The following is a 12,775-nucleotide window of genomic DNA, read 5'->3' on the forward strand; positions in this document are numbered from 1 at the left end:
TGCAGCACGCTCCATGTGGGAGGGCTTTGCCTCAGCTCTCCAGATCCCTGCTGGCTTACCATGAAACAGCCCACACGGCCACCATCTGAGACACACTTAATTGGCACCTAGCGTGGGTCAGGCTCCCAAAGGGTTAGTTCAGGGAGACTTGGGCTTCCCAGTCAGCACCAGCCCCCACCCAAGTGGAGAGACTGGGCAGATGCCAGGCATGCCTTTCACGGTTATTTTTATTTTGCACGGGAAACCATGGGAACACAGCAAGGACAAAAGTGTTTCTTCCACCTATGAGAGGAACAGACGTCTGGTAAAGGGGTCCCTGTGAAGAGGTGGAGCCCAAGAAGTTAGACCTTGTGCTAGGTACCACCTTGAGCAGCGTGCCAGGGCCTGACTGCACACTGAGGGGTGCCACTGTGTGGTGTGGGGTACATGGGCCAGTGGAGCCTATGTAGGGGGGCTGGCCCTGCGTGCCACTGTGATCGATAGACCAGTATGGGCCGGGATGCTGCGCTCAGAGCCACCTCAACCATCTGCTGCATCCTGCTCCCTGGTTGTCTACAGATTCAAAAGTGCATCTCTGTCCTTCATTTTTGGAAATCTGTCTTGTCAGCTGGAGGGCAAGGTGAAGCGCTACTGGTTCACCTATGTAGAAGTGACTCACAGGGATCAAAGCCATTGGACTGGGGAGACAGGGGTGTGGGGCTATGTTCAGGGGTCTGGAAACAGCTCTTGGGCTCTGTCACCAGAAGAGGAGGGAGACTGACCACATACCCACCTTCTGAAGAGCAGCCTAGAACAGCAGTGTCTCAAAAAATACAAGGCAGTGTGTTCTGAGACTGCTGGGTAGAGCAGCCCTTTGTAAGGAGAGGGAGTAGTGCAGTGAGGTGCACCTGAGTGCACCAGTCCCAGCCCCACCCATACCTACCGGGTCACCTTGGGAAGGAGACTAACCGCTTCCATCACCTGTGCATGGGATTGGCAACTCCTGGCTCCCAGGATTGTTGATCGGAAAACTAACTACAGCATCAGACTTGCCGCTGTCCAGTAAGAGAGCTCCCTCCTAGTTGAAACCTTACGTGGAAGCCAAGAGTGGTATGAATTTTAGCTCCGTAAAAAACTGGCTGTGTACCCTCTCTGGGCCTTTCTCCATAAGCTTGATGGATTAGCTTCTTAGGGCTGCTCTAAGAAAGCAGCACAAACCAGGGTACTTGAAACCACAGAAATGTGCTTTCTCTCAGATTTAAAGGCCTAAAGTCTAAAATCAAGGTGTCAGCAGAGCCATGCTCCATGCAAAGGCTCTAAGGGAGGTTCCTGCCTTGCCTTGCTCAGCTGCTGGCGGCTGCCAGGGTTCCTTGGCTTATGGCTGTGCCCCTCCAGCCTCTCCACTCTCAGGCTGCCATGTGGCCACCTCTGTGTCTGTGTCTGAAGCTTTCCTTTCTCTTATAAGGACACCAGTGTTAGGAGTAGGACCCATTCTCATGCAGCGTGACCTCATCGTGACTATCTGCAGAGACCCTGTTTTCATGTAAGATCACATTCTGAGGTTCCAGGTGGACATAAATTTGGGGGGATGCTGTTCTACCCAGTACACTTGCTGATAACATAAGAATCTTGGGCCACAGGAGGCAAGTGGCATGGCAGTGGTTGCAAGAGTGGGCTCTGCAGCCAAGACTGAGTATGAGTCCTGGTAGTGCCACTAACCAGCTGGGTGGCCTTGCATCAGTCAACTAGCTATTGAGTAACCCACATTTCTTCGGTTCTGCAGTGGGGACAACAGGAATCCCACTTCATGAGATATTCTGAGGATACAAGGAATTAAGTACAGTTTATATATATTTTTTCTAAGTACAGTTTAGATTAGAGTCTTCCAGAAGGAGATCTGAGATGACAGTTCCTATGCAGGTGATTTATTAAGGGAGCACCCCCAGAGGAGACTGTTGGGGGGTCAAGGAAGCAGGACAGGGAAAGGGGGAAGTGCAGCAAGGGTGTGGGACTCGGGCAGAGCCCGTGGAGGGCTGTGAGCTCTGGAGTGTGAGTGACACTCAGTTTCCTGCCCTTAAAGCCTGCCAGCCTAATGGCCCCCGGTGCCTGGTCAGTGGCAAAAGCATATTGAAAAGGGGTACAGGTGGACACAGGGACCTGAGGGTGTCTGCATGCCAGCATCATCCCCCTATAAGCACTCAGCCCGGTCACTGCCTATGGCAGGTGTTCAGTAAATGCTAGCCATCCCGGTCATCCTCATCCAGTATGGAAAGTACCTTTCTGGTTTTATGGGGTGAAGAACATGCTAGTCTGCCATCAGGACACCTGTATGTAGCTCCCATGTGGCCACAGACTAGCAGTGAGGTTTGGAGCAAGTGCCTCAGTCTTCTTGGGACGTTTTTGTCTTTAGAGATTAACAGGTGCAGACAGTATGGGTATGTGGGGTCTTTTTTTTTTTTTTTAACATTTTATTTATTTGACAGGAAGAGAGCACAAGCAGGAGCAGCAGAGGGGGTGGGGGGAAGAAGCAGGTTTCTCACAACAGGGAGCCCGATGTGGGGCTTGATCCCAGGACCCTGGGACCACAACCTGAGGCAAAGGCAGATGCTTAACTAACTGAGCCACCCAAGCACCCTAGTTGTTGGGTCTTAAAAAACTAATATAAGGATGCCTGGGTGGCTCAGTGGTTGAGCATCTGCCTTCAGCTCAGGGCATGATCCCAGGGTACTGGGATCAAGTCCCACATCGGGCTCCCTGCATGGAGCCTGCTTCTCCCTTTGCCTATGTCTCTGCCGCTCTCTGTATCTCATGAATAAATAAATAAAATCTTAAAAAATAATAAAGTGTACAGATCAATAGCATGTAGTACATCATTTATTCACAGCGTTAGGCAACCATCACCTCTATTTCATTCCAATACATTTTCACCACTCCCGAAGGAGACCCTGTACCTGTTAGGGGTCATTCTCCATCCACTCACCTGTCTGTCCCCTCAGCCACCAATCTGCTCTGCATTCTGGACATGTCCTGTAAATGGAATCACCCACTGTGTGGCCTTTTGTGTCTGGCTTCTCTCATTCTCTCTTTTAGCTTGTGTTTTCAAGGTTAATCACAACCTTGCTCAATTGTAGCAGGTTGTCAGAGCTACACTCCTTTGTACGGGTGGTTAATATTCCATCCTGCAGATAGACCACAATTGGTTTATCCATTCAGCAGTTAATGGACATTTGGGCTGTTTCTGCCTTTGCGCCATTGTGAATATACTGCTATGACTTTGTCACTTACCTTTTTTTTAACAGTTGTAGTTTAGCCTTTTGGCCAGCAGTACCTGGTTTTCCCATGGTGTGGAAGGGCCTTATCTGTTTAACTGTTTCTCTGCTCCAATGACCAACCTTGGACTTCTTTCTTCCTGCCCTTGACCAAATGTAAGCTCCAGAGAATCTAGATCCAAGGATCCTGGATTGCCAGGTAGTAGCTACATTTGCTCAGAACTCTTCCAGATTTTAAAAGGTCTGTGGATCTGTTAAAAGTGCATTACCTTCTTTTGAGTTCTCCAGACACTTTTATAACTACTCTTGTACTTTATCTTAGCACCATCCTCTGGAACACAGAGGACTAACATTTCCATTGTGTGGATAAAATGGCAGCTAACATGTGGAAACTCTTACTCTGAGCCAGGCCTGTTATGAGCACTTCACATAGATTAACCCCTCTACCGTCATAAGAGCCGTGAGGGCTACACATGATCCCCCGTCTTGCAAGTGAGAAAACAGACCCAAGGTCAATGGCAGATAAACAACAAAGCAGAGAATGAGTCTGGGAAATCTGGGTTCAGAGCCCAAGCTCTTGACCACTTTGTTCTCCGGCTTAAATGTTAAAGCCAGGGGCACCCCAAAGGTGAACGATGTGGCTGGGTTACAAATGTAGATTTCTCTTCTCCAGATCCACACTCCCCGGTCCCTCACACCATTCTTTCCACCTGTTTTCTCTAGGAGCAGAATCTGTCCCCGCCACTACTACCACCAAGGATTAAATGAACTCAGGTCTTGATGCCCTGGCCCAGAGCCTGTAACAGGACAGGTGCTCAGAAAGCAAATAGCAAATGTGTTTGTGTCTTTTTCGGATCCCACTGCCACCTGATTTCAGTCCCAGCCTGCATGCACACATCCATGCACACACTTGTGTCTAAGGAATGCCTTTTTGGGAGACATTGGTGGTATCCTGTCGTCCCAGCAGCTGAGCCCATGCCCTGCCTTGCACATGGCTGTGGGATGTTTGCAGGGGCACATGGCTGGTGCCCAGGACCTCCAGATGGTCTTGTGATACCTCACCGGAGGTCCGGCGGGAGAGGGAAGAGGAGAGTCGGAGAAGTAACTGACTTGGTGAGCTCCAAGTGGAGCCTGTAGCTCATTCTTCACTGCTGTGTAGTATTCCACTGCATGCTAGTACCTCACTTTCTCTCTCTATTCTACTATTGATGGACATCTCAATTGTTTCCAGTTTGGGGCTCTTATGAATAGAGCTCCTGTGAATATTTTTGTATGTGTCTTGTGCTGTACAGATTGTCACTTTCCTTTTCCAGTCACCAGTATGTCTTAGACTTTTAAATAGCCTCATAGCGTCTGGTTGTCCTGCCATCTGTGGAGCCGCCCTCCTGACAAGCCTGGGCCCGCACACCTGTTGGGGGTACCCCCAGGATGTGGCTGCCCATGCTTTGAATGTGTGTAGCAGCTTTGGTAGGGAGCGCCTGGTTTTCAAAGTGGCTCCGGCAGGTCAAGGAGGAAGCTGAGTGGTCTCGGTCCCAGGCCTGCCCATTGGGAAGGATCCTATTTTGTGGGCTCATGTGATTTCTTCCTGTGTGTTGTATGCACAGCTTGTTAGAGAGGTGGGAATGTAGAAAAGTGCAGGTGAGCACGTGAAGGCTCAGAGAGGTCAATGTTGCTTCCAGAGCTATAAGTGATGTGCCTTGTCGGAACCCAGACATTCCAGCTCATCTTTCTTTTACTCTCTGGAGCTTCCCAGTCACTCAGCCATCAGGGTTTCTGCTATAATTCCTTTCCCTCTGGCCTGCCTTATTTGCATCGTGCATACCTGCCCTCCTGTAGGTGTGCAGTATGGCTTTCTTCTCTGGCACCTCTTCTTGGTCTCCTTGGCCTGATCCTCCTTCTGCTCCATGCAGGCCCTACATGTAGAGATCTAGAGGCTCTTATTGTCCCTTCAGAGGAAAATCCAACCTCCTTCCTGGGCATTGAGGCCCATGTGGTCTAGGCTTGCTCCCAGCTCAAGATCCTGCTGCCCCTTGCCCACTCTGCTTTGGCCACTAGCTTTGGCCACCAGCATTGCCTCTCAGCTCTTCAGATATGCAATCTCTTCCCCAGGGCCTTTGCACCTGCTGGTACTTGCTTGCCTGCAGTGCTTGTCCTTGTCACCAGCTGCCCTTTGGTCCTTTGGGTCTCAGTGTAAATGGCTCTTACAAGAGGGCTTTCTGGGCAGCCCGGTGGCTCAGCGGTTTAACGCCACCTTCAGTCCAGGGCCTGATCCTGGAGACCCAGGATCAAATCCCACGTTGGGCTCCCTGCATGGAGTCTGCTTCTCCCTCTGCCTGTGTCTCTGCCTCTTTCTCTCTCTCTCTGTCTCTGTCTCTCATGAATAAATAAATAAAAATCTTTAAAAAAACAACAAGGTTTTCTGCTCCCACAGTCTACTGTGGGTCCCCTCACAATTCTCTCAGGCCCCATTGCATCTGCCACTTGCATGGTCTGTAATGACACCATCCTTGTCTGATGTCTGTAAGTCAGTGAGAGCAAAATTGTGTTTCATTTATTGACCATCATGACCCTGGTGACTACTGGCTCAGTATCAGGTACACAGCAGACACTGAATATACACTGTGTGTATGTATGAGTGTATGCCTATGTGTACATGCAAAAAGGTGTAAGGGTACTCCAAGCTGGTGGCCCCGTGAAACAAAGTATAGACTAGAGTCTGCCCCATGGTGACACTTTCTAGTGACTTTAGCAGAACCTCTGAGTCTGGTTCTGCAGTGGGGAGGCAATATGGCGTCATGGAGAGGACATGGGACTTAGAGGCAGAAAACCAGGGTTTGAGGGACGCCTGGGTGGCTCAATAGTTGAGCATCTGCCTTTGGCTCAGGGTGTGATCCTGGAGTCCCAGGATTGAGTCCCACATCAGGTTCCCTGCATGGAGCCTGCTTCTCCCTCTGCCTGTGTCTCTGCCTCTCTCTCTGTGTCTCTCATGAATAAATAAATAAAATGTTAAAAGAAAAGAAAAGAAGGGCAGCCCTGGTGGCGCAGCGGTTTGGCGCTGCTTGCAGCCTGGGGTGTGATCCTGGTGACCTGGGATCGAGTCCCACATCGGGCTCCCTGTGTGGAGCCTGCTTCTCCCTCTGCCTGTGTCTCTGCCTCTCTCTCTCTGTGTCTCATGAATAAATAAATAAAATGTTTTTAAAAAAAAAGAAAAGAAAACCAGGGTTTGAGTCCCAGCTCTGCCAATGCTTAGCTGTAATCATTAAACAAGTCTGTCTCTGGGCCTCAGTTTTCTGTATCTGTAAGAAGGGACTGATGTTAAAAAAAAGAAACCAACAATAGAGGGATCCCTGGGCGGCTCAGCGGTTTAGCGCCTGCCTTTGGCCCAGGGCATGATCCTGGGGTCTCAGGATCGAGTCCCACATCAGGCTCCCTATGTGGAGCCTGCTTCTCCGTCTGCCTGTGTCTCTGCCTCTCTCTCTCTCTCTCTCTCTCTCTCTCTCTCTCTGTCTATCATGAATAAATGAATAAAATCTTTTTAAAAATCAACAATAATAGTAATACCCATGTCCGGTGGCTGGAAATGACACTGGACTTGTGTCAGGGATATAAAGCAGCTTGTCCTTAGCAGGCATAGTGGGAGCAAGTTGTGCTCTGGGAATGTGTGTGTGAGGAGGAGGAATCGGTCCCTAGTCCATCAGCCTGGAGCGTCTACCACGTGGGAAGCCCTAGAATAATGGTCCCCCAAAATATCAGGTCCTAATCCCTGAAACCTACAAATGTTACCTTATATGGTAAAGTCCTTACAGATGTGATTTCATTTAAGATCTTGAGATGGGTGGTTATCCTGAATTATTTGGGTCCATCCAACAAAATCTGATAGCTTGAAACATCAGAAATTTATTTTCTCATACTTCAGAAGCCAGAGGTTTAAAATCAGTGCAAAGTCAGGATGTTGCCAGGGCTGTCCTCTCTCCAGAGGCTTTAGGGCGAGAATGAGTCCCTTCCCTCTTCCAGCTTCTGGTGGCTGCTAGGGTCCCTTGGCTTGTGGTCTCATCACTCCAGTCTCTGCCTCTTTGGTCACAGGGCCTTCTCCTCTTCTATCTGTGTCAAATCTCTCTGGGCCCCCCTCTTATAAGACACTTTGATTGCACTTAGGACCCACCCGAATAATTCAGGATAACCCCCCATCTCAAGATCTTAAATCTGATGTTTCAAGCTCTCAGATTTTGTTGGTCATTTATTACAGCAGCCACATGAAACTAGCACAGTTTGTTAACTCACCAGATCACCCAGCAAGCCCCTACTGGGTGCCAGGCATGGTGCTAGCCAAGGCCATACACAGTGAATAGATCAGACAAGGCCATGCCTCCCAGGGCTGACAGTGTACCAGGGGCAGGGAACAGACAGTGAACACGAAGGTAACAGACACCACTCCTTGGCTGTGTGCCAGGCATCATCATCCGTGCCTCCTGTGTGTGAGCTAAATTCATCCTCACAACCTACAACCATATGTAGGTACTGTTATTCCCATTTTATAGATGTGGAAACTGAGACACAGAGAGGCTCCCTTGAAGCCACATAGACCATAAATGGGAGAACCGGTGTTTGCTCTCAGAGCCTTGGCTCTGAATCATCTTTTGTTAGATGATAAGATCTATGAGATGATCACTGCAAAGAGTGCTGTGAAGGTAGTAGATAGGGTGGGGGGCTAGTTTAGGGGAGCAGGGAAGGGTCTCTGCAGGGAGGTGATGGTTGAGCCGAGGCCTGAAACATAAGGGGAGTCAGCCTCAGGGGAGGTTGGAAGGAAGGGAATTGCCCACCTGGCGCCCTGAGGTGGGGATGAGCTCAGAGGGACCCGGGAAACAGGAAGCAGGTGCTGGCTCTGGGGGACAGGGTGTAGAGAAGGCCGGGGCCAGCAGCATCTCCGCGGGAAGCTGCGGGTAGGTGAGGGGGAGCAGGCGAAGGGCTCCCCTGCTGATCTTGATCGCCCCACCCCAGGCATGTCCGAGCGCGAGCGGCAAGTAATGAAGAAGCTCAAGGAGGTGGTGGACAAGCAGCGCGACGAGATCCGCGCCAAGGACCGGGAGCTCGGTCTGAAGAATGAGGATGTCGAGGCTGTAAGTGATGAACCCCCGACCCCACATCCACCCTCCCAACCAGGAGATACCAACAGGGAGATCAGATCCTCCCCACGAGCAGTTCCCCTTCTCTCCCTTGGTCTCGTCCTGTGGGGTGGGGGTTCCTGCACGAAGTCTGGTAGCTTCCACACTGGAGCCACAGCTGTGGGGAGGACCCTCAGCTGAGTCTGCATTGTAACAGCGGGGGGTGGGGGGGTGGGGGGCAGAGCACTGCCCTGCTTCTTCCACACCTTGGGGAGATGCCAAGACCCAGCCAGGCTTTGTTTTGACCCTGCAGCTTCCTCCAACCCACCCTCTTCGTGCCCTTCTATGAGCAGGCCAGCATGATCCAGGCTGCTCCAGGAACCCATACGGTGTCTCCACCTGAATTAGAAAAAGACACTCCTTTCTCAAGGCATGTTACTTCCATCTGTTGGGAAATCATCATGATACACTGACAAAACACTTACCTTCCATCTGTCATAATCATCATAGTAAATATACAAATTGCCCATCGCTTGCGTCAACAGTTATAAGAATGTGAACAAACTTCAAACAAATCATGGTGTCTCTAATATGATGGCATGCCTGTAGAAGATTTGCCCTTGTGCAGTCCACAACATGAGCTACTGTATGCAGCAGCCCCATAAATGGCTTTTCTCTTTCTCCAGCTGCAGCAGCAGCAGACTCGGCTGATGAAGATCAACCACGACCTCCGGCATCGTGTCACAGTGGTGGAGGCCCAGGGGAAGGCCCTGATTGAACAGAAGGTAGAACTAGAGGCAGATCTGCAAACCAAGGAACAGGAGATGGGCAGCCTGCGGGCAGAGCTTGGGAAGCTGAGAGAGAGGCTGCAGGGCGAACTCAGCCAGAATGGGGAGGAGGAGCCCCAGGTAAGTGGGAAGACAGCGCTGAAGCAAAATGGAAAGGTAGGGCTATGAGCTGGCTCAAGGTGGGCAAGGCTGCTTTGTTTCCCCCATTACACTTGAGGGGTGTAGGAGGAACCTGGGAGGAGGTAGGCTGTGTAGTTAACTGCGTGGGCCCTAGAGCTGGTCTGCCTTGGTTCAGATCTAGCCTGTTACTACCTCTATGACCTTGGATAAATTATTTAGCTTTTTCTGTGGCTCAGTTTCCGTGTGTCTAAGATGGGAATAATAATAGTACTTAACCCTAGATTATAATGAGAATTAAATGAGTTAACCCATTTATTTTTTTAAATCCTTTTTATCTTTTTTTAAAGATTTTATTCATGAGAGATGAGAAAGAAGAGAGAGAGAGAGAGAGGCAGAGGGAGAAGCAGGGTCCATGCAGGGAGCCTGACGTGAGACTCAATCCTGGGTCTCCAGGATCAGGACCTGGGCTGAAGGTGGCACTAAACCACTGAGCCACCCGGGCTGCCCAGAGTTAATTCATTTAAAGCGTTAGCTGTTGTTATCATTACCATTATCATCTGGAGGAGTCAAAAAGGCTTTTCTGGGGATCCCTGGGTGGCGCAGTGGTTTGGCGCCTGCCTTTGGCCCAGGGCGCGATCCTGGAGACCCGGGATCGAATCCCACGTCGGGCTCCCGGTGCATGGAGCCTGCTTCTCCCTCTGCCTGTGTCTCTGCCTCTCTCTCTCTCTCTCTCTCTGTGTGACTATCAAAAATAAATAAAAATTAAAAAAAAAAGGCTTTTCTAAGGAGGTGATTAAAAGAATGAGAGTAAACGAATAGGGAGTGGGAATGGCACATGCAAAGGCCCTGTGTTGGAGAAATTGTAGTGCAATCAAGGTAGGATAAAAAGACAAGAATGGCTGCTATGCAGTGTAAAGGAGAGGAAGAAGTTTGGAATGAGGTCAGAGAGATGAGGCAGGGGCCAGTCCTGTAGATCAGGTAGACCACAGAGCAGAGTGTGGTCTTCTACCTCAGAGCACTGTGCTGAGTACTATTGAGGTTCAAAGAGTTAACAACCCAATGCAGGAGACAGACTTGGATGCCCTTAGCCACACTTAAGGTGGAAAGGGATTGTCTTAGTGGTAAGAGATTGTCTTTGTCTGGGTTCCTTGGAACAGAGCTTGAGAAAAGGAAAATAGGAAGGAGGTTTATGTGGGCGATGATCCCAAAGATCAGAGGCCTGAGACAGGGAAGAAGGAGAAGTGAATTTGAGTGTGTGTTACTGAGGTTGCAGTGGGAACTCAGTCCTGCTGGGACCTCTGAGAAGCATGTAGAACATGTTCCAGAACCGTCTTTCTGGAGCAGAAAGACTTGGAGCATTTATCCACATGCACCTGCCCCTGATTAGCTAAGGGTGGCTCCTGGGGGTGTTATCTCCCTGACATTCCTGGGCAGAACTTACAGAGCAGACCTCAGGGCACGAGTGGAAAGATACGCAGTGTGTGCCTGACGTGGGGCCCTGTCCACATGGGTGGGGCTGCACCACACCTGCAGCTATAATCCAGTTGGGCCCAGGGCTGCAACATGGGGTGCCAGAGGTGTCTCACCCGTAAACAAGCGCCCCCCCCAGGGGGTGTGCCAGCGACAGAGAGCTAGAACAGTTAAGTCTGATGGGGGTGGCATGCAGTTTCATGGAAGAGTTGTTCCTTTGGCTGAATGTGTGTGAACAATGCTGAGATTTTGATAGGTAGATGTAGAGGGTAGATATGCTGCTTCAGAAAAACACAGTGGACTCTTAGGGAAAAGCTTAGGGCTTATGCTTTCTTCCAGCAGATGTTTATTGACTGTTTCAGGTTTGCAGGCACTGTGCTAGTTTCTTGGGTTGCAGGTGGAAGAGGTAAGCCAGATGAGCTCACCATCAGGTTGGCTCAAGTGCCAGCACAGTTGTTAGGTATCTTATGAATTCAGGCCAGACATTTCTAGGCTCTCTGCAGGACGGGAACCTGGGATACAGTTAGGGAGGTAAGGGAAAGAAGTCTTAAAATCTTAAAAGGGAGAGGTTAGGGCTTATTTTTTGGCTAAAAGTGACAGAAGCCTAAATTGAAGTGGTTTAAGGATTTTTTTAAAAAGTGGGATTTTGGGTTGTATAGCTAAAATCTTTGAATTAAGGATGGCTTCAGGTATAGCTGATTCCAGGTGCCCAAATGATGCCATCAGATCTCTCAGCTTTGCTTTCCTCTGTGTTGGTGTTGTTCTCAGGCAGGCTCTTGCCATACAGTGGCCCCTGGTACTCTACCAGCTTTGCAACCCCAGTGAAAAGAAGTTGCCTCTTTCCCAAATTCCCAGCAAGTCTCAGGGAACCCTCTCGTGGGCCCATCACAGAACCAGTCATTGTCGCCTGAGGTCTAGAACATGCATGGTGTCCATTCTTGAGTCACATGGCTACCCCTTGTGTGCCCATCCATGCCAGCAGAGTGGAAGTGGGGCCAGCAGAGTTTCTCCAGAGGACACCTGCAAGGACTCAGCCAGGAAAAGTACAAAAACAGATGCAGGGCAGGCAGCTATGGCAGCTGTTGTCTGCAGTGCCCAGAATGCCACACACAGTGGTGGGGAATGTGGATCCCTCCACAGGGTTCAGAAGGGGAGTGATAGGATGAGCTCTGAGTTGATGGAGGACAGTTTGATCAAGAGGGAGCTGAGCACAGACATGGCTGTAGGGAGCCCTTTGCAATAGTCCAGACAAGGAAGGCGAGGGCTGGACCGAGTCTATGGCAGTGGGATGAAGGGGATGAGGCAGATGCCAAAAACAGCCGCTAGGTGACACTGGGCGCAGTTACCCCCCTTCTCCTCTGGTGTACCCCTTCTGGCCTCCTGTGCCCCACGAGAGCTCAGGCCTGTCTCCTCCTGGGCAGGCAGGGCTAGGTCCAAACCCAGGCCCCTGAAGATACCACCTTGGGCACAAGACCTTGAGCCCTGCTCCAGAACTATTAGCAGTGAGGACAGGGACATGTCACCCCTCCTTGGCCCTCCTGCCTCTGCGTTTCAGTTTCTCTTGCTGGCTGGCACCAAGGGGGTGGGACAGAAATGGAGGAGTAACATCAGGTAGCAGTTAAGACTAACCCACTGAGCTGCTTTGCAAGGTCTGTTCCCAAACTGGAGCTTTTGCTGGGTTTGACTCCCTGCCTCAGAGCTGGGTGGAGTTCAAGATGCTTGCCATTCAGACAGGGAGGCCACAGCTGGTGGTGGCTTTCCACCTGCTGCTGTGTGACCTGGGGCTTATGCATCACTTTGGTGCTCAGTTTTCTGTCTCATAAGTGAGGGGGATGAGCTTGACTCAGTTCAGTAGATCAAATAGTGTGGCTGGGATAGAGGGCCATGGGATCTGAAGAGGGCATAGTGAATTCTTGGCAGGATGTGAAAGCAGTGCAGGTCTTCAAGTCACTGGAGATAAGACTTATGGGATGCGTAGGATGTCTGGGGTAGAATATGGGGTAGACCACTCCAGGCAGGAGGAAGAGCATGAACCAGACTGGAGAAA

General features: G+C 50.4%; 2 protein-coding genes across 7 annotated transcripts in view; one reads left to right on the forward strand and one right to left on the reverse strand.

Annotated features, from left to right (window-relative positions):
* Positions 1–12,775, reverse strand: part of TMED2 (transmembrane p24 trafficking protein 2) — a 168,451-nt gene that overhangs the window by 48,565 nt on the left and 107,111 nt on the right. The window lies entirely within an intron of this gene.
* Positions 1–12,775, forward strand: part of RILPL1 (Rab interacting lysosomal protein like 1) — a 44,653-nt gene that overhangs the window by 13,598 nt on the left and 18,280 nt on the right. For all 4 annotated transcript variants that reach the window (XM_025473689.3, XM_025473686.3, XM_035706404.2 and 1 more), the window contains exons 3-4: positions 8,247–8,365; positions 9,037–9,258. In XM_025473689.3, the coding sequence (XP_025329474.1) occupies positions 8,247–8,365; positions 9,037–9,258 (341 nt within the window). The remainder of the gene's footprint in view (positions 1–8,246; positions 8,366–9,036; positions 9,259–12,775) is intronic.

This window comes from Canis lupus, chromosome 26, assembly GCF_003254725.2.
Source record: "Canis lupus dingo isolate Sandy chromosome 26, ASM325472v2, whole genome shotgun sequence".
NCBI lineage: Eukaryota > Metazoa > Chordata > Mammalia > Carnivora > Canidae > Canis > Canis lupus.